We start from the raw sequence: 18,238 nt of genomic DNA on the forward strand, positions 1-18,238 counted from the left end.
CAGATCCTACTCGACTCACTGAGTTCCTCCAGCAGATTGTTTGTTCAGCCTGGTATCTGCTGCTCAAAATGCAAGTACTGGCCTGATGTGCTCTAATCATTGGTCTCCAGGGGAAACCAAGCTGGTGTCATGGCATTGCTGCTTTTGCAACCCTCTTCCTCATAGTTAGGGCCTGCAGTAGCTTTGGACACATTTGATCACCCATTACTTTCCGTCACTCTTTGCGTAAGATTTTTTTTCTCCCTACACCAGACTGTGATTGCCTATGATTCCAGCATTAAAAAATGAGACATAGTAGCAGGACTAAGCCATCCAGCCCTTCAAGCATGCTCAGCAGTTTAACAATCACTAATCACAATTGCCTGTCATTAGGGTCCCTTGGCTCAATGCTTCCTCTGCACCTATGGAGTTCTCAGGGGGCCTTGCTGAGCAAGTCCTGCCTGGTGCTGGGAACCAGACTATGTTGGGGCCCCCTCCACACTCCATGGTCACATGCTTATGGCCCTTACCCAAGCATCAACCACCACCTCCCTTCCAGAACCCAACTCTCATGTTCTAATCACCCAACCCTAAGCCTCACCAGCAAACAAATTAAAAACAGCGATTGAATAATGAGGAAAAATGTACCCTTCCGTGTCATCTCCACAACAGTTGTCCGTCAGTCCCACTGAAATCAATGGATTATCAGCTCCTGTTCCTGATCATACCTAGCACAGGATCCAAGAGGCGATTCCCTGGCGTTATGCTGGGGAACTCCAGTAAGACTGGATGAACAGACAGAATCACCCTCCACCTTTCCGGACCTGCTGGTAAAATCCAGGTACACAATACATACATATTAGTCAGGGACATGTTTAGTTTGAATGGGTGAAGGCAAGTGCTTCAGTGATCCAACCAATATTCTTACTTCTCGATAAAGATATTACAGAATAATGAATTTAAAAAAAAACTATATTTTTTCTATTTTACAGGTAAATGGTTTGTAAGCACTGGGAAGGACAACCTTCTGAATGCATGGAGGACTCCCTATGGAGCCAGTATATTTCAGGTATTTATTGGGTCACTCACAAATATACAAGGCCAGAGCATTAACTACCCTTGGGTACTGCTGTCATCATTGCTCAAGGAGAGAGGAGATAGAAGTCTTGCTCAGCACCTCCAGGTAGAAGTCAGTATGATTGCAATAAAGAGCTGTCAATGTGGAAACTATATGTACAGTTCACCCCTTATCAGCAGAGTGAAGCAGTGATGAAAGTGGTTCTCAAAGGTGGAAGGGAAGACCCAATCCCCAGTTCCGTTAACTTGCCGAACAGGCTCAGAGACTGACAGAACATTAAGTCTATCAAAATTATTCAACCATGGTGAAACTTGTAATAAAGAAGAAGGAAAAGTATCAATGATGATTCAGTGGCATTCAATTAATTTTATAATTAGCACCATTCCCCACTTCAATTTGTCCGTTCTAAAGTGAAAATATGGTCTACGTCCACTCTCAAACACAAGACTTGTAACCAGGTAAAGTTGCACAAGTCACAAGACCCATGGCCTTGAGTGCAGTAGTCAGAAGAGTAGATTGAAGCACAGAGAGAACGTTGAGGATGTAGAACAGACTACCCACAGAGGTGATCGCGGTGGCAAGAAGGGAGAACCCAGCAGAAGTTTAGCAGAGAAACCGAGTGTCATTCCCCAGGGGTTTTGAATTAGCCAGCTAAATCACTGTGAATATGAGCAGTGTGATAGCTTGTTCTCTCATCAGTGAAGCAATGCCACCTTAATTTAAGTATATCTGCGCCCCAGTCTCTTCACTTATGCAAGATACGATTTATAAAACCTAATAGCAATAGTAACCCAAATTTTGCTAGGCCTAACATGGAACTTTACTGTATTTTAACTAGCTGTGATCTACTGAAGAGAAACTGCACTGTTAATTTCCTGCCAGAACAAGGTTTGGTGACTAATTGCTGCACTTCACTTTGGTTTACACTGGGATACCTTTGCAAGACCCAGTAAATCAGTTAAAACATTGTATACAGTTTTGTTCCCGAGTTCCTGCTGTTAATGTACATTTTGGAGGGCTTTCTGAGAGTCAGTTCACTGCCAAATGTGCTTCCAAGTAACACCTTGGAACTGTTCTGCATTGCCAGAGAGTCATGACTGGTCGATGAGTTAACTCTAAACGCCTTCCTTTTCCCCCGTTATGCCTTTTGATTAATAAAAATCTATCTGTTTTGGGGTTAAAATTCCTATTTAGATCCAGGTTCATTCCTGCTTTTAGTGTGTTGAGCCAGGAAAGAGTCCCTTTGCAAGAGGATCAGGCACCTTTCCTGGGCCAGATCACTGCCCAGTAGCTCCCTAAAGCCAGTGATGTACTCACGTACCAGTGGATGGTACAGTGGTGCACCTGGTAGAGCTGCGGTCTCACAGCACTAGTGACTCAGGTTCATTCCCGACCTTCAATGCTGTGTGTGTGGAATTAGAACATAGAACAGCACAGGAAACAGGCCCTTCAGCCCACCATATCTGTGCTGACCATGAGGTCAAATTAAACTAAATCTGCACATGATCTGTATCCCTCCATTTCCTGCATGTGCCTGTCTAATTGCCTTAGACTCCACTATCATGTCTGTTTCCACTCCCACTCCTGGGAGCATGTTCCAGGTTCCTACCACTTTGTGGAGAAAAAAACGTGCCCTGCACTTCTTTCAATTTTCCCCCTCTTACCTTAAAGCTATGTCCTCCAGTATTTAATATCGCTAGCCTGGTAAAAAGACTCTGACTCTCAATTTTATAAACTTGTCTCCCCTTAGCCTCCAGCACTCCAGAAAAAACAATCCAAATTTGACCAAACTCTCCTTACAGCTAATACTCTCTAATCCAGGCAGCATCCTGGTGAACCTCTTCTGCACCCTCTCCAAAGCTTCCTGCCTGTAATGGGGGCGACCAGAACTGCACACAATACTCTAAATGTGGCCTAACCAAAACTTTATACAACTGCAACATGACTTCCTTTTATACTCAATGCCTGGCCGATGAAGGCAAGTACACCTTCTTTACCACTCTCAACTCCCCCTCCCACACTATCACTGATATGTCAGTCCTCGACCTTCTCCACTGTCAGGAGAATTCCAAGCACAAACTGGAGGAACAGCACCTCATTTTCCATCTTGGAACCTTGCGGCATGAACATTGAATTCTCCCACTTTAAGTAATCCCCACCCTCACCAAGCTTCTTCTCTTCTTCCCATTCCCAGCCTCTTTTTTTACTCTCACTCCTTACCTTTGACCCATCTCCCAGTGGATCTGCTCTCCCCTCCCCTCCTGCACGAGCCCATCACTGTCTCTCACCTGCATCTACCTATCACCACCTTGTGCCCACCACCTCCCCCCCTTCCTGTCCACCTATCACTTCTCTGCTTTTCCCTTCTATATATTGGGCTTCCCCTTTTCCTATCTTCAGCCCTGAAGAAGGGGTCTGACCTGAAACGTTGACCGCCTGCTTTCTCCACAGATGCTGCCTGGCCTGCTGAGTTCCTCTGGCATCATCGTGTTTTTCATCTAGATTCCAGCATCTGCAGTCCTTTGTTTCTCTTCTTTACCACTCTATCTACTTGTGTTGCCTCTTCCAGGGACCTACAGTCATGAACCCCAAAATCCTGCTGTACATCAGTGCTCTTAAGAGTCCTGCCATTAACTGTACACTTCCCCTTACATTTGACCTCCCAAGGTGCAACACTTAACTGGATTAAACTCCATTTGCCAGTTCTCCACCCATATCTACAACTGATCGACAGCCTGCTGTATCCTTTGACAAACTTCCTCACTATCCACACTCAGTTTTTGCACATTCTCCCTGTAACCCCTAGGTTTCCTCCAGGTTCTCCAGATTCCTCCCACTTCCTGAAGATGTATTGGTTGGTAGGTTAATTGGCCACTGTTAATAGTCCCTAATGTATAGGTGAACAATAGAATCTTCAGAGTGGGGTGGAGGGAAGGGGTTGGGTGAAGTAGATGGGAATATGGACAGAAGAGGTTACAGAGAGAGTCAGTGGAGGAAATGGAAATGCTCTGAAAGCCACGATAGATTCAATGGGCTGAATAGAGAATGGAGGCTGTGGTACTGCTTAAACTGTGGTCAGTACTTTCCAGTAGAAGTCAAGAATGTTGAGCGAGTGGATCAGGGGAGGGGAGGGGGTGGTGGAGGTCACTCAAAAGGTGTGAAGTTGCTTGTAGTGTTCAAAACCAAGCATGTTTTTCTCACCTAAGTTACTGAGACCATATTTTGTCTGTTTGCTTTTCACTCAAGTCAAAGGAATCCTCCTCAGTGCTGAGCTGTGACATTTCAGTGGATGACAAGTACATTGTTACCGGCTCAGGAGATAAGAAGGCTACTGTCTACGAAGTGATCTACTGAGCAGCCACCTTTAAGAAGCAAGAAATCTAAAGGGACACCAAGCTGTTACTGGACATTGGATTTAACGAGGGACAAGGTCAACGACAGCTACTGCCAAAGCAGACTGCATTTGTACTGTTAAAAGCTGCAATATACTATAGAGTGAAATCTTCAGATAGAGTTAGGCAAAAGAAAGGCTCACACACCTGGGGCATTTGTCTTGTTTATACAACATAGCAAAACTGTAATTGTGGAAAGTGTACATATTTCTAAAAAGAATTTGCAATGAATGCTGTAGCCACAAATGATCATTCATTCATGAAGTCCTTCCTTACTGTCTTTACTTTTGGAAAGCAGGGCCCCTGATGTATTTAATTGCTCAACCACATTCAACAATATCTAGGGGACAAATGCACTGTGTAGAACTATTTTGTGATTTAAGCAGCAGTTTCGACATGGAATTTAGAATGCTATTGTCTGAGAAGTATCTCTAACCCAACTCTGCATTTCTTTTCTAACAAAACTTGTGCCACCAATTCTTGTGTAGGGCACTACTCGACAGCACATTACCACAGGGGATAAAGGTTCCATAACTCATCCTGTGATCACTTTTCCAACCCAGTCACCATTCAGGATGTCACACTATGTAATTGCATCTGTAATTCACTGGCAGAAGGGGCGGTGAAAGCAGTATCAGTCAATTCAAAGGGAATTGGAAAGGCCCTGAGGGAAAGTGATGTGCAGGGTTTTGGGGAAAGAGCAGGTGGATGGGATGGACAAGATTACTTGAAAGGATACTGGGCTGAGTGGTGTGCCCTCCTTCAGTGCTAAGACAATTATATACTTAGAGCTTCAACCACCAGCAGGCAACCATTGATGTTATATTCACCTGGTCCCTCCTACTCCACTGCAAGTGAGGATGCCTTTCATACCAATAGAACCGAGTGCAATGTTGTCAAATTAAAGATGCCGTGTGACTCCAGTGTCTCTTCTTCTCCCCATCACTCCCCTCCCCAAACTACTTTCAAAATCATTCTCTTTATGGAAATTTTGAACTTGATGAATGCAAGTTGGATTACAGTGTTGGGTCTTGCTTCTCATGAAGTACTTGAGTACTTTTCTGGGAGAAGCAAAATCAATACCCCATCACACGAGAGACCCGATGAAACATACGGTATGAATACACACTGACAGAAGAGGACCAGTGAAGTAGTGTACTGTGATTCAAAGAAATAGAGTTTAGGGAAAGGTGAATGGAGGGACTGAACATGCGATGTACTATATTATATTGCAGCTTCAAAAATAAAATTTTGCACTCAAATGTGCATTTCAAGAACAAGCTTCTCTTTTGTACAGGTCTATGTAAGTGACTGACTGTAGAACCCTGCTGTATAGTAAATAAACAAACCAATTAAACAGGTACATCTCTGCACACCACTGGATCTTTGAGTGTCCCATGACTGAACAGGAAAAGCTAGAACTACAGGTGTAAAAAGGAAACTATTAATATTACTGATTTCAACAGATTCAATTATTAGTAGCTGTTATGGAAGTTGAGTCAATCAACCAATCAGTTCAGGAATGGTCCAGTTTCTGAACATTGCTAAAATTGTCTAAATTGAGGTCTATCTCACAATAACACGCTGGTCAATTTGAGTGCCAGTCCCCATAACACAGTCAAAAGAGGCTATCATCATGTACCAACCAAAGGCTGATTATCCATCAGGATTTGAACAGCTTGGAAAGATGAAAATTCACAAAAGTTAGGGCAAGTTTTCTGGTAATTACTTTAGAGAACAAACTGTCGTGGTTTGAAACAGCTCTGCAGCTTGAAGAGACTGACTTTATCCCAATCGCTACAAGTTTCCATCCGGGGAAGTGACATAAAAGAGCTCAGGGATTGTAGTGGAATGGGCTGGCAGAAAAATACCTGGTGGAGGCTTAAAGGAAGGAAAGTAGCACCAAGGTGTGATCAGGAAATGGTGGACAAAGAAAGAGTGCATTGGATATTGGAGCTAAGAGGATTGAAGGAGTTGAATAGAGTACAGAGAACCGGGCCTGCAGTGGGAGAAGAATAAGGTTAAAATGTGATTGTGCTTTAGTTCATCTCAATATCAAAATACAAAATCTGACAGGAAAGCCCACTAATAGTTGGTGTGCGTGTTAAAGAGGAACACTTAGAAATAAATCTGATTTACCTGGTTACATCCTGACAGTATATCCATGGCCTTAAAATGTAATCTGGCTACTTTTTCCAGAGACAAGAGTTATACAGCACAGAAACAGGCCCTTCGGCCCAACTTGTCCATGCCAACCAAGAAGTTTATCTGAGCTAGTCCCATTTGCCTGCATTTGGCCCATATTCTACTATCTATCCATGTACCTGTTCAAATGTCTATTAAACATTGTAATTGTACCCACCTCTACAGCTTCCTCTGGCAGCTTGTTCCATACACCCATCACCACTGTGTGAAAAAGTTGACCCTCAGGTCCCTTTTAAATCTTTCCCCTCTCACCTTAAAACTATGTCCTCTTGTTTTAGATTCTCCTACCTGGGAAAAACTGTGACCATCCACCTTATCTATGCCCTTCATTTTGTGTACCTCTACAAGGTCACTCCTCAGCCTCCTACGCTCCAGAGAGAGAGAGAGAGAGAGAGAGAAAAAATTGCTGCCCATCCAGCCCCTTATAACTCAAGCCCTCCAATCTTGATAACATTCTTGTGAATCCTTACTGCACCTTTTCCATCTTAATGACATTCTTCCTATAGCTGGGCAGCCAAAACTAAGCTTAATGCTCCAACTGTGGTCTAACAAACGACTTGTAAAGTCTCACCGACGACAGTTGCAACATGACAACCCGACTCCTGTACTCGATTCCCTGACCAATGAAGGCAAGCATGCTAAATGGCTTCTTCACCACCCTGTCTACCTGTGTCACCACTTTCAAGGAACTATGTACCTGTACCCCTAGGATTCTCTGTTCTACAACACTCTCCAGGGCCATACCATTTACTGTGCAAGTTTAATTTACCAAAATGCAACATCTCACACTTGTCCAAATTAAATTCCATCCTGCCATTCCTTTGCCCACTTCCCCAATTCATCTAGATCCTGTTGTAATCTGAGATTAAAAGAAAAATAAACTCTTCCTCTTCACCCATCCCACTGTATGGATTGTTTGCTGCTGTACAGAGAATGCTAGAAAATGAATCAAGGGCAAGTTTTACTTCTACTTGCTGGCAATACATATAGATTTTTTACTTATGATTTAAATGTCACTTGTATTTAGAGAGTAGCTTTATCTGTCTTGTATTTAGAGAGTAGCTTTATCTATCACAGTAAAGGAATTACTTTTTCTACTATATAGGCAATTTTTACCCAGCAAGACACAAACAATAAGAAATAAATCAGAAGTTAACCTGCAATGATGCCAAATGGTTCAGGGATCAAGTAGAAGGATTCCGTTGCTCTTCAAATGGTGCCATGGGATCGCTGCCATCTACTTAAAAGAAAGATTTGCATTTATAAAGTAATAATGTTCCTTTCAGGATGTTCCAAAGTCCTTTGTGCCCAATAAAGTACTTTTGAAGTGCCATCAGTCAATTGGTACATGGGAAGCTCCCACATAGCTGATAATCTGCTCTTTGTAATGTTGAGCCACAGAAATATATTGGCATGGGCAACAGTGATAATCCTGCTCTCCTTCCCCATCAATTCTTCCTGGAGATAGTGTCTGTGATCTTTTGCATTTAAACAAGTGCAGAAAGGGCCTCAGTTTAATGTGGCACTCTGCATACTTCCTCAGAAATGCAATGCAGTATCAGCTCAGGTGGGACTTGAAGACAAAACTTACCGACTCGGATAATATAATCAAAAAAAAACTGAAGATGCTGGCAATCTAAATTAAACAAATTGCTGGAAATACTCAGCAGGTCAGGCAGCATCTGTGGAAAGAGAGACAGTTAACATTTCAGATCAGGAGCTCTTTAATCGCAGATTCTTCCTGATCTGCTAGGTATTTCCAGCATTTCCTGTACTAACCTCTGATTCAGATGATAATTTAACCATCTGAACCACAGTTGACAATCTTTAAGTTCATGCCGGCAGGGTAGAGCAGCGGTTAGCGTAATGCTATTACAGCGCCAGCGACCCAGGTTCAATTCTGGCCGCTGTCTGTAAGGGGTTCGTACGTTCTCCCCGTGTCTGCGTGGGTTTCCTCTGGGTGTTCCGGTTTCCTCCCACATTCCAAAGACGTACAGGTTAGGAGCTGTGGGCATGCTATGTTGGCACCGGAAGAGTGGCGACACTTGCGGGCTGCCCCCCAGCACATTCTCAGTAATGCAAAAAGATACATTTTACTGTGTTTCGATGTACATGTGATAATAAATAAATACCTTATATAGTGTTCAAGGGGCCTCTGTTCAATGGCTCAACCAAGTGATGGCACCCCCAATGATGCAGCCCTCCCTCAGAACTGAACCAGGGTGCCAGGTATCATCAGGTCTTTCAGCTTCAGAGAAGGAAGTCTGACCAATGAGGCAAGCTGGGACCTTTCTCCCTCTGATGCACTGGAAAGTGTAGTAGGCATACTTACGGCTACACTTACCACATAGCCACCTCCCATCCCATGTCACAGCGTCAGTTTAGAATGGGAGGGCCATCAGACTTCTGAAGTCGACTGCAATTTGTTTTCTAGATTGACATGCTTATGGTTAACAGACAAGAAATTTATTTAAGTGGACACAAAATACAGACATCACATACAAAATAGTTTATTGGGATTTTAAAGGCATAAACTACAAATTCATCCCAAACTGGGATGTAAAAGCATGAAACATGGAAGGATTTTGAACATTACAAATCACCATATTGGGCAACAAAAATACCTAGGTGTCACTGAAGAATTTAGCAATTTATTTATTTCTTCCAAGAGGAAGGTAGAGGCACAGTTACCATCCAAACCAAATATACAAGTTGATAATTAGGGCAATCTTAATGTTTACAGTCATTATTTTAACAGTGGAGGCAACAAAAAAAAAATGTACACAACCTTCTTTCATTGCAGCATCCATAAAGAGGAAAGAGGCTCAGGGGACCTGAACACACCAGAGCTCACCTTCACAGTCGCATGGACTCTTCCTATTCCATTGTACCAAAGCCAACAACCGAAATGGAAATGTCTACACTTGGCCAAGAGGAGAGGGAACTGGTCAAAATGTATAAGGCCATATACACAGCATGTTTTAGAACAAGAGGACAATGGTATAGCAGACATTCCAGATCCTGGATCAGTCAAATCAGACTGATAATTTATTTGGTTTATGCTCCACTACATGTACCATTCAACAGCTATTCTCCCATCGTGGAGATGACAAAATAGAACTTCATGATTCTCAAACCCCAAAGGTCCATGACTTTAGCCAAGTTAGTCACCTCTCAGACTGAAGCTCAACCATTTTTCCCAAAAAGGCAATCCAAATGGTTAATGGTCAAATAGTCACACCATACGGACCATTTATTTTAGACCATTTGGGAAAAGCAAGAGTTCTTAAAAACTGGGTGTAATAAAGTTGATGGAATCACTAGACACCTTTAGGAACCCTCCACCGCTAAGAGAAAGTGTGCGCGCGTTCACGCGTGCATGTGCGTATGTCTGCCTGTGTGCACCAGGTGATCAGGTGTTTTTGAAGTAAACAGATTGTTAGAAAGATGCCAAGCTACCTTCAAAACCAGATGAAAACAGGATTGGTAAATGCCCTTAGAACCCAGTTTGATTTTTGCCCTGTGCTGAATCAGTTATCCAGGGGGTAACAGTAGCACAAAAATCAGCCTCAGGACTTTTTAAAAGGAGTGGGTGGTATTAGATGGTCAGGACTTGGGTGGAAAATTGTTCTTGATTACTCACCAGCAATTTTATTGGAGGGAGTTCTTGTCTAGCTGTCAGGCAAAGATGGGATCATGCTTACAAGTGGTGCCTTCCTAGGTCAGATAATGAATGGGTGCGCACCATTCTGGCACACTAGAGAATGGCAGCTTTGGACAAGTACTGGAAAGCAACCAATGGACATGGAACCACATATCAAGGTACAAGCATTTTGAAGAACCATGGAAAGTAAGAGGAAGAGAAGGACAACCTAATGAGTACCTTTACAATTATTGCTTTTAATGTTGTGGATGGTGAAAGAGAAGGAAAAATAGATAAAATGGTAACTACGACAACAAATTTCTCCAAATAGCATGTCTGACCAAAACCGTGAGGCCATGTTGTAAATTAGAAATAAAAAGCAACTACTTGGCTGCCCAGATGTCAGCAGGACAAGATGCTTCTTGTATAATAGTCATGTTATTACAATATTTATCCATTGGCTTTGCAAGAAATATTTGCCCAAATATGAAAATAATCCGAAAGGGTTTAAAAACCAGTGTGGAGCTCTTTGCAAATACAATCTGTGCTGACAATGGCTTTCTACAGACTTCATTAATAAATCCATGAGATTGCGTAGCCCAAGTTTTAGAAACACGTTCAAGTAAATTGCAACATTTAAACCCAACTGGACGTGGACCATAGTAGGTTGTAATTCTTCAAGTCAAGTGGCAAAAGTTGCTTTAATCTGTGGTGTGAATTGCAGCCATCCGCAGTCTGTTCACTTGAAGTCCCAGTACTTGTACCCACATGAGGTGTATTTTTCCGGTGAATGAAACAGATTGTTCAACATAGATTATTTTTCTGTTTTCTAAAGCAACTCATTTCGTTACATCACACTTATGGTCTTCTGCATTACGTGTAATCCTTGTGCTCTCCTCCTGCCTCAACTGAAGATCTTCCTTAAGGTTCAAAAAGTCAATTGCTCCCACTGTACCTCCACACTGAGGGAAGTTAGACTCAGACAAGTGGTGGAAATTACGATCCTTGCCAAAGCAGGGAATTAGCCAAATAATGAATAAGAGTTTCAGGCAATGACAAACCTTGAAACATGTACAGGCAAATGGAAATGGAACCACGATTTCAAAGCAGTCAACTCCTATAATCACATTTGAACTGCTGTCTATAAAATGCTAACACACAGACACTAGTTTATATGAGGACAGAGGGGGATTGGGAAGGAGGAGAGCAAGCCAAGGTTTCAAACGTCACACTGTTCTACAAACGAACAGCACAACATAAAAAGATGTATATTATGTATGGTTTAAAGCTTAATTTGTGATGAAAAATAGGTGTCACAGCTGGTCAGATCCAGAAGCAGCAAGCCAAGAAAGAGTTACAGTATATCGTCTTAATCAAACAGCTTATTATTTCCCCTAACAAATGACCAAACCCAATGGCAAATTTCAAAGTTACAGTTAACCAAACCAAGAAATAAAAGAAATTGTACAATGAATGTGTTACCCTAAACATTAGCATCAATTATGAAGTTAGCTGGACCACAGGATCTCGAGGTGAGTAAACCTTCCTCTTCAGATGAGAATCCGCTGCTTTGGTCAACTCAGAATTCCTCCCTTGCTAAAGCAAGTCAAAGTTAAATTTCAACAACCAAGTCAAGGCCACATGAGACAGTCTTCCAACGAGGATGTGGACTCTACTGGATGTGCTCCTTGGGTAATGTGGTTAACTGATCCAGGCGCGAGGTCTCTGTTAAATGCTCTCCCCTCCCCATCCCATTCCCTCCTCTCTCAGGAAAGAATTGAATTCTCAGTAAATTACTTCATACACTGTGGCTTTCTTGTCCCCTGAGCCAGTAACAACATATTGGTCATCAACCGAGATGTCACAGCATAGCACAGATGATGATTCTTTGGACTGGAATGAAAAGAAAAAAGATGACTGCCAGCTATAAATAAATAACAATGGAGACATTCAAAAGTTACAGTGCAACACAGTATTTTAAATTTTATTTTGACTGAGTGGCAGGGTGGTTTCAGCCAAGTGAACAGCTGTCTGCCTCCTGAAGGCATTGACACTTGGCTGGGTTAGAATCTCTCAAGTGCAGACCACCATCACTGCCCCCTTGTATTTTAAAATAAATCTTTCATAGCCACTTTGCCATGTCTGAACTCCGGCAGTGAATTCCATCAAGCTATTCTGTGAGGACAACCCAACTCAGCTGAAACCTAACCTCTAAATACATGCCTTTACCCTGTCAAATTAATGAGGATTTGGAATTCCGCATAATTTTTCCACAGTCTGATAATTGGAGACAACTAATCTTGGCTGAAGAAATAATTCAAGTGGTTGCTCTTTTCTGTTTTATGAACATATGGATTAAAAGCAAGAGTAGAATGTTCATTTAATAAGATCATGGCTGATCTTTACCTTCACAAGAACTCGATACAAACCTTGATCCAAATCTGGATTCTTGTTGGGCACAGTTTAGTGTCTATTTGGGAGTTACAAACTATTTGCAACATGCTATTTGAGGGAAAATTAAGTTGCATCTTAACCAACTCCCATTTTCTCCTTTTGCAATTTTGGACAGTGATGATATTGGTATCTTTTTTTTAAGCATTTTGTTCACAGAACTGGACAACAAGCATCAAGCTACTTGTCCAATTGAAAGTCAGATTGTTTGCACCTTTCAACAGTTATTCAGCTATTACCTCTTTCAACACAGGGTCGCTGGAGAGCATTTAAATGCATCTATCTTAGCAAAAATGATGACATCATCTCCCCACTCTCAATGACTGAATCAAGACTGGCTAACTGAAAGTAAAGCCCAAACTAACTGGGACTCTGACCAGCTCAAGCGGGCAATGGTATGACATTCAATCATTGGATGTATCTAATTTATATATCGAAAACTTTGGTCTTGAATGAGCAACTTTAATACCAGGCAGAAAGCTCAGCAGTTCATAAACAGTGAATGCATTTGCTTTTCTGTTGCAAGTATATAACAGGCTGGATATCAGAAATGTCTCAAACAAGGAGATTGGGAGGTGTGGGTGGTGGAAGGTTTGATAAATAGTGAGCAAGAATAAAGCTTGGGAGAATGTAATGGAACAATGTATTAATCCAATTAACACTTACTGATCTCTGCATAGTTCAAGGGCAAACACAACATAAGGCAATTGGTCAAACCATTTACAAGTAATGCCCAAACATTCTTGAGGATAGTCTTTGCTCACAAATACTTTCTCTTTTCAATCACTCACCACAAATCAATTAAATGTCATTTTTAGCCAAGACATACTGATACTAGTAGTACCTAAAAACACCATGCCGGCTTGATAACCCACTTGTGATCGTTTCCTACCTGGAATATACTTGCTCCGTATGGTACTCTCCATGCATTTAACAAGTTGTCTTTTCCAGTGCTTACAAACCATTTACCTGTAGAAGACACAGAGTCGGCGTATGAATGGCATTATCTCCAGACAACATTGGGCCCTGCCTGTAGCTTTTCCCAACCAAAGCATCAGCATCTGAATCTGCTTTATGGTTATAGATTAACCAAGTAGTCCTGTTTCCCCAGTGACTTTATTTTTTTTCCTTGTTTAAAAACAAAATTCACATTGGAAAATTGGCTGAGAGGAATTACAAAGTCCAATAGTATGAAGAAGTCTGACACCAGCAGAGATGGTCATTGACCCAAGTCATTATCACACATTCTATGTAATGCAGTCAGTCAAAATAATCAATTCTCTCCTAATCTCCCAGCCGTTTTCCCATGGAATTAGTCATTTAATGTTCAAAGAAGAATCATCTTGAATCGATAATTTGATTTTAGAGGACCTGATGCTTTTGTTTATTCTCCAGCCCCACATATTGGTCCGGATCTTCTGCTACAGTTACGTCTTAGTCCCTGAAGACCCTGATGTACCTCATGCTGTGTTCAAATCTCAGATGCAAATCTCCCATGGAGTTCTCCCACAGCCCCAACGAAATGAAAGGGAACAGAATGGCAAGTAGAACTTCCCGATTTAATTTTATATGTATTTAATGGCATTAATTGTGTGTTTTAATGTTATTTTTTGAAATTGTACCTAGTCCATTCAAATGCAAAGAGCCAAAGACAATTGAAACAGCTTGGAGTCACCTAAAGGCCAGCAGGTATCCTCCTCTGAAGGAGGCTAGTGAACCACATGAGTTCTTCCCAACAGTTTTATGGTACCAAGGTGATGCCAGCTTTATTTCATTACTTAGATTTAAGCTTCCCATGGCCATGATAGGATTTGAACTTGAATGTCTTGACTAACATCCAAGCCTCTGGTTACTGGTCCACTGAGCCACTTTGTCCCTATATTCAAGTTGTATATAAAAGCCAGCTGCTGTTTGAGCTTGGTGATGCATCTGTGATGATGCAGCGAGTTTGGCTAGTTGTTAAGAGACATCATCTCAAATGTTGCCTTCCTAAGCAATCACTGATAGGCACCCACTTCACCAGGAACAATGCCTCTAGTCCATCTGCCTGGATTGCACAGCGCAGGCTCATATTCAGCTGTCTTTGAACACCCTGACACTTCCAAAAGTCTTTCCCCCCCAAACCTAATTTGAAACAAAAAAAAAATCAGTGACAGCAGAGCAATAGCCAAACAAAGCAAATGTAATTAAAAACCTTTCCACAGATGTACGTGAGGCACTTTGAAAATTTTATCTACAGTAAAGTCACTTTCAAATAAATCTATCAAAGCCTACCAGTCTCAATCTTGTTACTGCAAGATTTATGGCAAATAACCTCTCTCAAAAGCTATTAGCTTGCAAGGTCAGTGACAGTGGCAACCAATTACAGAACGGGTGGATCATTTAATTGAAAACCTCTTTAAAAAGTTACAATTGGTTCAGCCCTACAGCACAGAGACTCAAAGCTGTGGAGAAGTAAAGGGCGGGGGGGGGGGGGGGGTGGTGGGGGCGAGCGAGCAGGGAGAGGAAGGTAGTTCGAAGGTAAACAAGAAAGAAGTAATTCCGTCCACACAATTATACATAATTAAATAACCACCACAGAGTACAATCAATTAAATTAACAGATCCTGCACACACACAGTCTTTGACCCTTAGTTTAAAAAGCATTGCTAAAGTGGACAGCGAGAGTGGGATCATAGGGTGAAAAAGCTTTACACAAATGAAATAACTAATGGAGCAAAAAAATATACATATCAAATTGCCCAAAACAAAATTAACCACAAATAATTTGTAAACAAGTTGATTATGGATCTGATTGTATCAAGATAAAGAGTCCCTCATTTTACAGGAAAGAAATGGCTTTGGGAAATTAAAGTAATGCTTTCAGACTCTGGGATGATCCACAAGATGAGCCATCTAGTGGCTCAAAAGCAGTGCTTCGATTCATTTAATTTATACAGGGTGTATTTACACTTAAGTGCAAACTTTAGCACACTAGGTAATTAAATGGGTAACTGCAGTAGGGTTTACTTCTTCCCGGGTTTTTCAAAGTATAAATAACTCAGGTGAAAGTGACCTCTAAAACAGGTTAAAGCAAGTAATTACATCTTGCAATGACATTCCTTTTAGGGAAGAAAATCCATTGTTCTGGCCTATATGTGACTCCAGACCAACAGCTCTTAACTGTCCTCTGAAATTACAGTTCTAGCAGCAAGACACTGGGATCCAGTTACAAACTCTTTGGATAAATAATAAAACCAGACCGACCACCCAGCTTCAGTCTAGGTACTAGACATGACAAAAAATGAAGACAAGCCCAACCCAGTCAACTCTGTAAAAAGGTCCCCTTACTAACATCAAGGTACATGATAAAACGGGGAGTCCAGTAACAACATCCGTCAGTTATGGAATCTTACTTATCCAACATTCCTAACATCTGCATCACGAACATTCAATACGTCCTCTCCCAGCGATACAGGGGAAGGGCTTCATCAAGACAAGAGTCCATCAGGAATGGCTCTAGGGAACCTTGGTATTAACAGTAAAAGGTACACATGCATATGAATGGAATGGTATACGTACTTGCCTGAATGAGTGTAGTTCTGACAGCTTTCAAGTAAGAGACACCCTGATAAAGCAATCCATTCAACAACCCAAGCATTAACTTCCTCCAGCACCAAAACACTGTGGTTGCAGTCTGTACTATCCACAAATGCAATGCAGCAACTCACTAAATCTTCAGCTATAGCATCTCCCAAACCATTTCCTCCATCAGCCAGAAGGACAATGGCAGCAGATACATGGAACACAGGATTGGCAAGTTACCCTCTCAAATCACACACTCTCCTAACTTGGAAATACATTACTGTTCCTTCTTTGTTGCTGGGTCCAAATCCTGAACTTTCTACCCAAAATCCCGGTGGGAACTTTTTCACCAGAACAACTTCAAGTCATTCAAGAAGGCAGCTTACCATCACCTTCTCCAAGTTGATTAGGGATAGAAAATTAACGCTAGCCTTGGTAGCAATGTTCTCACCCTATGTAATGAAAGTAAAAATATAGAGAAGTAGTAGAAGATGGAGACCAAGTTTCACGGCCCCTGTCCTTTGATGAAGACAAGGTTCAGCAAGGATATCTGGCCATTGGAGAAGGTACACAACACATTCACCAAACTGACAGCTGGGCAGAAAAGATGGAAGTTGTGAACACGAGGCTTGTAATGCTCAAAGGATAGAAAATTACTGGGCAATTGAATTGCGGTAGTTAAGATGGTGAAACGAATTGGCAGAGAAGGGCAAAAGTCAGCGGGTGGAGAGCAGCAGAGGCCATATCCCCTGGTGGCAAAGGGAAAATGGGGGCTAGTTAAAACCTGTAAATTACAAGCAGACTGTTTTGGGCATACATCAGAAAGCACGTCTTCACACAAAGGGCAGTTAAAATATGAACTATTTTCCCCCTGGGTGCCATTAAGGTTGGGCCAATTTAAAATTTTAAAGAGTTTGATAGGCTTATGTTGTCCGGCAAGGTTTTTAAAGGTCATGGAACCAAGGTGGATTTATGCAGTTTAGTCGTAATCTAATTTAATGACAGGAACAAGGAGCTGAATCATATGCTACTTTCAATAAATGACACTAAATCGCAGAGGCAGTTCTTACCACAATAAGCAAATTTGAGTGACAGAACACAGCTCTCATGAAGGTGAAGTTGATATTTGTCTGGTTTGTTGACATGTAAAACTTCCACGTTGCTGCTCTCTGTGCCAACAGCGAGCCACCCTCCAGTTGGGCAGCATCCTAGTGCAAAGATCTGTGGGAGAAAGGAAAATAAAGTATTAAAAGGCAAATTCTACTGGCAGTACCTCATATAATTCACCAGTTGTGTGTGGGACAGGAAGAGAGTACAAGGATTGCACTTAATGTAGTAGAACATGGATATGATGCTTTTTGACGCAATGGGAAAGGAAAATCCAGATGAACTGTACCAACACTGAGACAAGAAGACACCAGATGTCATCATCTGATCTCAGCGTTAACTAAATAACTGGGCAACCACCTCAGAGCAGTTTGCAGTTTAAAACATTATTCTGAGTGGACATCATTCTAGAACATGGATTCATAGAGTCATACAGCATGGAAACAGGCCCTTTAGCCTAACTCGTCCATGCTGACCAAGGTGCCTTCCTGAGCTAGTCCTGTTTGCATTTTGCACGCATCCCTCTAAACATTTCCTAGCATGTACTCGTCTAAATGTCTTTTAAAGGTTGTAATTGTACCTGCCTCTGGCAGCTCATTCCATATACCCACCATTCTGTGGGAAAACATGCCTCTCAGGTTCCCTTTAAATCTTTCCTCCCTCACCTTATACCTATGCCCTCTAGTTTTAGACTTTCCTACCCTGAGAAAAAGATTATGACTATCTACCTTATCCATGCCCCTCATAATTTTATAAACCTTTATAAGGTCACTCCTCAGACTCCTTTTCTCCAGAGAAAATAGTCTCTCCTCATAACTC

The 18,238-nt window shown here is 41.8% G+C and overlaps 2 protein-coding genes across 8 annotated transcripts in view; one reads left to right on the top strand and one right to left on the bottom strand.

The window, feature by feature from the left end:
• Positions 1 to 5,827, top strand: part of LOC127582672 (transducin-like enhancer protein 4) — a 180,018-nt gene extending 174,191 nt beyond the window's left edge. For all 5 annotated transcript variants that reach the window (XM_052038192.1, XM_052038195.1, XM_052038193.1 and 2 more), the window contains exons 19-20: positions 972 to 1,048; positions 4,304 to 5,827. In XM_052038192.1, the coding sequence (XP_051894152.1) occupies positions 972 to 1,048; positions 4,304 to 4,411 (185 nt within the window). In that variant the 3' untranslated portion in view covers positions 4,412 to 5,827. The remainder of the gene's footprint in view (positions 1 to 971; positions 1,049 to 4,303) is intronic.
• Positions 5,828 to 9,148: 3,321 nt separating this feature from the next.
• The window catches only part of LOC127582363 (transducin-like enhancer protein 4), a 182,993-nt gene continuing 173,903 nt past the window's right edge, over positions 9,149 to 18,238 (bottom strand). For all 3 annotated transcript variants that reach the window (XM_052037533.1, XM_052037532.1, XM_052037534.1), the window contains exons 18-20: positions 17,383 to 17,533; positions 13,641 to 13,717; positions 9,149 to 12,190 (exon numbers count right to left, since the gene is read on the bottom strand). In XM_052037533.1, coding sequence (XP_051893493.1) covers positions 12,083 to 12,190; positions 13,641 to 13,717; positions 17,383 to 17,533 — 336 coding nt within the window. In that variant the 3' untranslated portion in view covers positions 9,149 to 12,082. The remainder of the gene's footprint in view (positions 12,191 to 13,640; positions 13,718 to 17,382; positions 17,534 to 18,238) is intronic.

This window comes from Pristis pectinata, chromosome 24 (assembly GCF_009764475.1).
Source record: "Pristis pectinata isolate sPriPec2 chromosome 24, sPriPec2.1.pri, whole genome shotgun sequence".
Classification (NCBI taxonomy): Eukaryota; Metazoa; Chordata; class Chondrichthyes; order Rhinopristiformes; family Pristidae; genus Pristis; species Pristis pectinata.